This window comes from Antrostomus carolinensis, unplaced genomic scaffold (genome assembly GCF_000700745.2).
Source record: "Antrostomus carolinensis isolate BGI_N321 unplaced genomic scaffold, ASM70074v2 scaffold20686, whole genome shotgun sequence".
Classification (NCBI taxonomy): Eukaryota; Metazoa; Chordata; class Aves; order Caprimulgiformes; family Caprimulgidae; genus Antrostomus; species Antrostomus carolinensis.
Window position 1 is genome coordinate 28647 of NW_010324194.1, and position 9727 is coordinate 38373.

At 35.1% G+C, this 9727-nt stretch overlaps 1 protein-coding gene across 1 annotated transcript in view; it reads right to left on the minus strand.

The window, feature by feature from the left end:
• Positions 1-8629, minus strand: part of XRN1 (5'-3' exoribonuclease 1) — a 28184-nt gene extending 19555 nt beyond the window's left edge. Inside the window, exons 1-10 of the mRNA XM_029085667.1 lie at positions 8427-8629; positions 7030-7127; positions 6553-6662; positions 6352-6462; positions 6030-6112; positions 3802-3889; positions 3494-3662; positions 3245-3312; positions 1753-1887; positions 317-380 (exon numbers count right to left, since the gene is read on the minus strand). Coding sequence (XP_028941500.1) covers positions 317-380; positions 1753-1887; positions 3245-3312; positions 3494-3662; positions 3802-3889; positions 6030-6112; positions 6352-6462; positions 6553-6662; positions 7030-7127; positions 8427-8629 — 1129 coding nt within the window. The remainder of the gene's footprint in view (positions 1-316; positions 381-1752; positions 1888-3244; positions 3313-3493; positions 3663-3801; positions 3890-6029; positions 6113-6351; positions 6463-6552; positions 6663-7029; positions 7128-8426) is intronic.
• Positions 8630-9727: the final 1098 nt, after the last annotated feature.

The following is a 9727-nucleotide window of genomic DNA, read 5'->3' on the forward strand; positions in this document are numbered from 1 at the left end:
GTTAATTTAATATCTGTATAACAAAATACCTAGGCACACAATTATCAAAACCAGAATGTTGTTGAAGATTTGCTCATTCATTCCTTTAACTCATCATAGAAATACTGGTCAGGTAAGAAGCACTTCAAAAGCTTTAGCCCCACTCCCTCTTACCATAAGCAAGTGATGTCCAGTTTCCATTTCCCAACAGCTGACCACATAACTCATTTAGATTAAGGTCATCCCTGACATGAAATTCTTGCAGATCTTCCAAATCTATACACAATTTAACAATTTTTTTTTGTTGTATGTACATGGTAAAATTATTTGCACTTACTTTTAGGGGTCACTTCACCTTCGTTTTTTTCTAAAGCAGCCAAACATATAGAATTTTCCTGAGCCTATTAAATTAATATTTGAGATAAGGTAAAAATACAGAATAATATGCACATGCCTCATTCACAACCATGTAATTTGCAACTTAAAATGCTATAATCAAGATGTATAAATATTATTATTATTAAGTATAAAACCCACTGCATTTCCTTCTTTTGTAGTTGCCTAGGGAAAATTATTTTATCCATACAGATCAGACAAAGGAGCTGTCTCAAATAAAATCTCAACTACCTTTAAAAAATATCTGAATATTTGTTTTCCAAAATACAACTATTTCCAAAACTGTGCAGTATACATTTAAGCATTTTAACCTACATCATGCTTTGTGCTACAGCACCAGTATGCCATCAAATTCTTAACCAGTAAATTTTTAAGAGTTCAAATTACTTTTGTGGGAAGTAAGGATACAAGAAGTTGTGTTTTAGAGAGGCAAACAAGCCAAACATTCACTTCATTCTCACACTAAACACTGTCTTTTGTGTACAGCACTGAGTAGCTTCGATAAGCAGAACCATTAAGTTGGCCCTCTTCCGCTGTACCTGAGATATGCAAGCTCCTGACTGTCACTGCCATTCAAAGGATCAGCCAAGATGGCTAGCTAACACTATACAGCTGCTCCAAACTTCTGTGGCAAATGAGAAAACAACCAGAAATAAAGCACACCTTATTAAAGGAAGAGCTAACATCTTGCTCTTAGAAACCACAAACTGCACTGAAGAACAGGACAATGGTATACAGTGACAGATTAAACTTGTAGGAATTTCCTGCTGCTACTCTACCTTCTGCTGAAGGCACACATTGAAGGGTAGACAATGCAGGTGGTGGGGGCGAACATGGCAGTGGCGCTGAGTCAAGATACAGAGAAAAGTGCTGTTCCTTATTAATTAATTACATCTAGAATTGTAAGTTTAATAACCAATCTGAGATAGCTCACACCAATTAAATGGCTATTTATTCATCATCAAATAGCCAGCCAATACCAAGACATGTCTGAATGGCCTATCAGTGTACCTGAAATACATAAAACATCCAGCAGGCTATGCACTGAAAAGCAAAATTATAAAACATAGCAAGTTTGACCACAACTCACCCAGAAGTAAGTGTTGCTGCTGTTGAGGAACAGATATATATAAAGCATTAAGTTACAGGTTTACAAGGTTTCAAAAATAATGAGAACTTCACCTTGAATTAACCATTTCATCACTCACAGCGAGCAACACATAAACAGTTCCTCAAATGTTACATTTTACTACCTTTTCTGATGTCAAAAACCCCCTCGAAACAGAAGTTTATGCCTTTCAATTTCTCTAAGACCAAGTTATTGATTTACAAAAGGTAATGTTCATATTTCCAAAACTGCACATGTAAAGTACTAACCTTTTGTTTCTTTTGTTTATTTTTTCTGGCTTCCTCTGCTGCAATACCAGCTGCCTCATTGAGGTATTTATTGCCTACTTTACTTTCAAACCATTTTAGGTCCACGAAGACTTCACTGAAGTGTTCACGATCAAACTGTGCAGAAAGATTAAAGTAAGTTTAGAAATATTTGAGTGACATAAAATTTAGAGTGCTATATTAACAATGTCTTTTTTGTATGTGCACTCAATTACATCTAATGTACATTCATACATAAATATTTTGCCCTAGAGCTACAACTAAACTAACAGATGAATAGTAAAAATCTTTTTTCTTAGCAATATATAACATATAGCCAAGCCATATTTTGGTTTTTTTCAGTAAGGCAGTAATGAGTAATAAAAAGACTTGGATAACTTCCATGCTTCACTATCAACTCCAGAAGCAGAAGTAGTTTATAGGGTCTGGGTAATACAGTCTTGTGCCACACACCCAACACTTTCATAGTTTTACCCAAGAATCAGAAGACAGGGCTGAAGCAGGAACAGCAGATGAACTTTCTTCTTCCAAGTTCAGCAGAAGGCTCAGACCTTTCTACGTGGCCAATACCTTTTCTCACTTCTAGGATGGATCACTTAAAAGGACTGCCTCCTGTAGGCCACTTAGTTAATGAAGAATGCTGATGCCTGCTTCTGAGAGATACTAATGCTTCATTGCTCTTTACCAGCCATCTTCATAAAAACCTTGCAAAAACCATTGCTCTCCAAGATCTTCAGACATAGCTCACCCCATGTCCTGGGTTTGGTTAGGATGGAGTTAATTGTTCACAGGGAACTGGGAGGCGAAGTGGCATCATGCTCAGTATTTAAACAGGAGAAGTTCTGGGAAGGCAGAGGTACTGAGGCTCGGGAGCAGGTTAGGTTGGGAGTTGGCTGGTGAGCAATTTAGTTCTGTGTATCACTCGAATTATTATATTCTTTCATTAGTAGTGTTGTTGTTATTTTTTGGTGGTGTTTCCCTCTTCCCTTACCATCCTAGTAAACTGCTCCTGTCTCGACCTGCAACCCCATTTTTTAATATTTTCTCCTCCCCATGCCACCAGAGGGTGGGGGGGTGGTGAGCAAGCCTCTATGGTTAAACCACCACACCCCACAAGAAGCTGAGCAGTAAGGGAAGCGAAGAATATTGCTGCCTGCAGCATGCTTTGTCCAGTACTGCTTCTCATTATTCAATGAGGATTGAGGACTGTGATTCCATTGGTGAATCCTCATTTGACTTGCAGTACTAAAAGATGCTGCCTAAAGCACAGATCAAATGATTCAATCTTTTTCCTCTTACATTATGATAAGATAAGACAACAACTGGTTGGAGTTCATCAGACAAGCGGTGAAACAGCTGACTGAAGCACTTGTAAAACACAGCCATTTAACAGTTCATTAAAACTACAGCATGGTGTATTTTAGGGCAATATATTGAGGTTATATTCAACAGACTATATTGTATTGTTACTTACATCTGACAATCTTGTGAGATATTTCTCAAAGCGTTTTAAATTCAGATGCCCGTTTTCATTTATGTAACCTATTGGGAAAATAAAATATGGTTTTTAAATTAACAATTTTAAAATTCCAATTTAAACGCCCTGTAGATAAAAGAAAGTGTAATAAATGCTGAACATTCTAGCATGGCTAAAAAGGTCAATAAATATTAACACAGGCATATTTACATTTCTACTTTCCACAACTAAACTTAGTGTTCTTACCTCCCAGTTCTGGCAAGATAGCCATGTATGTTCTATAAAGTAGCGGCAGTGCATCATGATTAATGTGTAAATGAGGTAGATGAGGAATAAAATCGTTTCCTACAAGGAAACCCATTAAGATCCAATCATCTATTATCCTTTCAATATCATATTCAAAGGAAATCTTGTCCTGGGGGTGGAAAAAAAAAGAAAAAAAAAAACAACACAAAAAACCCAAACAAAAACAAAAACAGAAGCATAATTTTTATTATCACGTTTGCATAAAAGACTTCACACCTTTCTTCAACCAGATCTCCACTGGAACTTACTTTTACTGGTGAAAATTCATAATCGATATATTCTCTCATCAGTGATAAGTGCAGTAAATGAAATGTGGTTTCCTCTGGTGCACATGCTCTGTAAATTATTTAAAATATTAATTATTTATAAACACACTCTCAACATGAATATTTAATAAGTCCAAGGTTACGTAAAACCAAGTAATCTTACTAGGATTCTATCCTTGGAGAAGAAATAATACATAAAAATTTATTTGAATCTATTTTAGGATTCATCTGGTTTGAATCTATAAATTTTTGCAGTAGAATCTTCTGAACAGCAGATGTGACTGCACTGTGTGAGAGAAATTAGAGAAAGAAGAGTGGTTTTTTGGAGTTCCCTGTTGCATTAACTATTTCCTAAGCAATTATCCCATTGTTCAAAAAAGGGACAACCTAACCTAACTTTGCACCAAACCTAGTAAATTTTAAGGTATTTTAGAACTAGTCTGAGTACATACGGAGTCCACAGATTCATATCTAAGCCGGCAGTCATTTGAAATGCTTCTTGCAAGAAAAGAATATGCTCAACTTAAAACTATGCTCCATATGTATTATCCAGTGGCTTCAACACACAACCAAAAAACCTTATAAACCTACTGCTTGTTTATAGCATAAATTAGTCACAGAATCACAGAATGTTAGGGATCGGAAGGGACCTTGAAAGATCATGAAGTCCAATCCCCCAACCTATATTCTGCCTTATTCTCATCTAAAATTGCTTAAAATTACTTAATACCTAAGCCAATGTTAGGTCAAAATCAGTTAATACCTACACCAAAAGATTAATGAGCTGAAGACTAATGTATTTTAAATTCATAAAGGACTGTTTCACCTTGTACATACTGTAACTAGCTGGGACCACCTGCAACGACAAAGCAGCATAAACATCTATGTATTCAGATACATTGCAGATTTTGGCCAAAATCCTCTGAGGAGACGTGTGAGATACACAAGCTTATATAAAGACTAAGACTAACTCTGAGCTACACTTGGCTGCACAGAACTTCAGGCTCAATTCTGTCACTTTTAAAATGCAATTTTCATATTGACAGATCCAAATCGACGGTCTAAGACTCCAGCGACATTTTGCCCCTTATTCTTCATTGCACTGGACTTGACAATTCTGACAAAACAAATAATTTTTCTCAATCAAGACAACGCTGACAGATACTAATTTGTATGTATTTTTAGTATTTTCAAATTTCCAACTGCTAGTACTCGTAAAAGTGACAATATTGACAGAATGCAATTCCTGTAACTTCAAAAAGTAAATTCCTGTAATAAGCAATATTATCCAGAAAATACAACAGAAGCCAAATTGATTAGACTTAAGGTCTTGAAAACATCACAGTGTTACATGCCAACACTATCAACAGAAAGAGTATTAGCTGAAAACAGTTGAAAAAGTTGACTGCAGAAGACTATGAAAAGAATATTTATTTCTGATACTTATCATACTGTCCTTATCAATAAAAACATTTGTTAATAGCAGAAGTGTTGCATTCATCTAAACATTTATATGACTTATCACTGTATTATCCAAAATCCTTTTTGTATCAAAAAAAGGGTATTTCTCTGTCTCTCCTACCTTCTTCCTATATCCAACAAATATATGGCTTAAGGTACTTCAAAGAAGGAACCTAGCCATAGTAACAGTTATAAAATTAATTCTTCTATTATTTCAGAACAGTTCCATGTACATGTACAGTTTTGGAACAAATCACCTTTTTCTGACTTGATTATAGCCCACAGGTTGGTTCAAATGGGCAAATCCAGAATAAAAGCATCCAGTCAGACACTTCACAAGAGTTTATTTTAGTAATTATTCTAGTAATCTACTTAAATGCACAAAACCTCAGAGTTAAAAATACATTTTTAAAAGTCAAAACCTGCACAAGACAATTATGGAAACAATGTCAGTACAGCCTGGGCTGCTCCATTCATAATATGAAGAAAGAAGCACAACACAACAAAGCTCTAAGGATTTTTTTTTAATCAGCTGTCCTGACAGCATACATTTTCTCATGTACACTAATTCAAACGCACAATTAAACAAGTTGATTTCTCTAATCTCATGTACTTTCTAATGCAAAAATAAACTAAGATTTTATTAATTTAGTATGCAATCAATTAAAAAAAACCTGGTTTAGTAACCCAGTATATTTTGGATTTAATTTCATTATATATAAAGTAAAAGTAAAGTTAAATCAGTTCACCTTTGAGATTTTTTACCACCAAATCTGACTTCTTCTCTTAAGAGCGCAAAGTGTGCCTCATGACTTGTTAATCCGAGCATAATCTATTACAAAGAGATATTAGAAAGGTCTTACTTTATTATTTTTTTTTAAAACTGTTACTCAAGGATTGAGCAGTATAAAGAAATTTTGCTGTTCTGTTTCATTAAATTTAAAAGTTTGCAGGAATACAAAATTACATGCTTGTTTAATAACATTTTAGAACCCTAGACACTTAGGAAGATATCAAAGACATACACACTTTATAAAATTCTGTTGTTTGTATTATTTTAACTGCACATACCAAGTCAGCATCTAAGCCATAGAGACAGTGTCTTGTGTTGGGATCATGATGGGGTTTTGCTTTTTCTGATCTGATGAACTCCATAATTTTATGCTCACCTTCCCCCGGAGTCTGCACAAAAAATACCAAAATTCATCAGTAAGTATTTTTCTATAAAATAAAAATTTATTTAAACTAAAATACTAAAAAAATTACAATGACCTCATGGCCCGATAAGTAGACTGTTACTCTCTGCCAGGATTTGTCTGTGGAAATCTTCATATTTACAAAATATTTAAGATGCTCATGTAGTCTAGCCATGAATTCAGTTCCTGAAAACAGAAATCTAAGTTAAACACAAAGCTTTTCACTAGTCATTCAAAATTGCATTTACATACAAAAAATATTAATTTTTTAAAAAGTAGAAATTTTGAAAGAGATGAAGGGGACAGTTGTTTTTTTCCCCAAAGAGGTTTCATTTTTTCCACAGCAATCTAAAATATTTTTAGAATGAGACAGTATTCCAGTCCTACTAAAGTTACTAAAACTTGTGTTCCCAACTTATTTGAGCCTTTATCAATTCTGTCCTCTAATTCATTAAAAAAATAAAAGCCTTAGGATAGGAAAATAGTGCCAAAATGTAGATACAAAACCATAAATCTAAACACTTAAATTTAAGTAATTAACAAATTATATTACCTGGTGTAATACAGTTGGAGTCAAATCTGGCTTCTGTAGGGAGAGTCTCTCCCTTTTCTAATGCCTTTTTTATTTTGTCCTCTGCCTCTTTTGCTGATCTAAAACAAAACAGGGTTGGAGAGAGGGAGTAGAGAAAGAATCATCTTATTCAAATGTTAATATCCTCAGTACAGCTTTACTGACAAAATACATATAGTAGATTTTGCAAAGAATGTTTAAAGAAAAAAAAGAAAAAGAGATAAATTTAACTCCTGAATAGAGTTTGAACTTGTTTCTGATACAACTAGAAGAGTTAAATAGCCTTTTTTCCCCTAGTAATCATGATACCTGTCATTACTCAGATACAGTTAATATTTTGATTACCAAGATGATCATTCAATGGCTGATCACAATGAAAGCAAATTAATGTTGAAACAGTAGGAATACTTGGGATCTAAACATCTGAAAATGCTATCCCAGTACAATGTGTAATGTAGTTAAACAAAGCAGAAAGTTTGGAATACCATGGGGGGAGGAGGGATGAACTAACAATTTATCATCACTAGTAATGGAGAAACAAACAAATACCATCCTAGCCTTTCCTGGCCAAGGATTTCATAAACACTTTGAACCAGAAAAAGAGAAGCCACTAACATCTTAGACTTTTGTCCTCTCAATTCCACTCTAATTTTCTATTTAGAACTCCTTCTTAATCTCTTCTTCCTCTCAACTTCCTTTTTTTCCTTAAAAAAACCAAACCCAGTAGCTTGGAAGTATTTTCACTTGTCTCTTTCCCCCAGCTTGTTTCTGCCACATTTCACTCACCATCTCTGTACTGTCTGACCACTGGCTTGCTCTCCTTACAGCAGTCTTCAAAAAAGCTTTCACATCCCCCAAAACTTTAATATAATTCTTAACACTGTGAAATCTACTTGCAGCTCTGTACTTGAGCTAGCTTGCTAACTGATATCAGCAAGAATCTAGAGTTTCATTAGAAACTTTGTTTCTTCTATGATTGTCAAAGAACATTCCATTATAGTTGCCAAAAAGATGAATCCAGAATTAGCATTCACAAATATCAAAGACTCTCACAGGTTATGAGGCCATGGGAGACATGTGCAAGAGCTCCACTGCAGATTTATTTCACAGAAAATTTCAAAGGAAAAATGCTTCCCCCACTCCTAAGTCCTACATACACAGAGAAAAACTCAAGTAACAAGTAAATTTTCCTTTCTGGAATACTGATTTTAAGTAGTAACATTTCACAGGTAGCTACCCTCATTTAACTAAAAATTGAAGCTACTGTCAAAGGCACAACCACTCAAAATATATTTTATTTTTCACACCATACAAGTTTTTTGGGGGGTTTTTTTAAGTGTTTACTATCCTAAAGACAGAACAAGAACAAATATTCTCACCTAAAACGTCTCCCACGCTGCTGATTCATTTTTGCTCTTGGAGCTACTCCATCAACCGCCATGAAAAAAACCTTCCTTGGTTTAATAATGCGAAACAGAACCTCCAAATAGTGAAAAATATCAGCAAAAATCTTATCTTCTGAGATTCTGAAGTGAACATCATCATCATTTGGATGTGAACACTGATGTATAATGCCATTCATGTCCAGGTATAAGTTGTCAAATTCTGGAATCTACAAAAGCCACAGTTAGTACCCATTTGGTGACAGCTGAAGCAATGCAATTACTGCCCAAGGCATGGCTGAGACTAACGAACTCTGGAAACCAGATGAGGCAGGAGGACCTCCCTGGAACCTCTCAGACACCAATGAGCTAAGAGTATCTTGACTGGTTACTGGTTTGTCTGCACCTGCAATCAGTTATTATGATTTTCCCAGTAAAGAAAGTCAGATGAACAGATTCCTATCCTATCCTGACTGTTTCTGGTACCTCAGGACTCCTGTCCCCTATGCTTGGACAATCTTCTACATTGTATAATGGAAAAGCAAATTAAAAAACACACCAAACAAAAATACCTTCCAGGAAGATTTTTTTTTTTCTCTTTAATAATACCATGCATTTCACTCATCCAATCTTATGTAGCTGCACTACAAACAACAAAAACTACAAAACTGAGTATGCAGTTTCCAACAGTAAATTTCAAAGGCAAAGCCAGCCTAAGGGCTCTCCCCCTGTTAACCAGTTCCCACCCTGATCAATGCACACTGTCTCTTTTGGTAAGCCAAGAGCCACCTGTGAGACGAGAGAGTGGCAATTACCACCAAAAGCAGCAGAGTTATCAATGACAACATCAATTTCTTTCCCATGCTTTCCAAATGCAGATTTTTTTCTGTCTAGTTCTTTGTTCTTCTAACAGCCTTATCTGCAGCAGTCCAACTTAATTTTAAAGGAAAAACCCTCCCTTGAATGTACATAAACAACATACAGCGCACAAACACTGTTAAATGGATGAAGCAAGGGAGGCATTATCTACTTTTTTGTTACCAAAAAACATTGAACATGCAGAAGAGTAATTTGCAATAAACAAATCTATTCTTTAATCCACCAATATGACTGTTCATAAAGATCCTCCTGTTGTTACAAGTGGAAAAAGGCACTGCTAACTTTTTGTGATATCCTGTAGTATTGCTGGTGACTTATCTTTACATAATTTTGCAAGGTATGTTTTTGGACTTGTATTTATCATCCAGATGCAAGAGAAACTGTTTCAGAAAGAAGAATGATAAACAAAAGAAACAAGA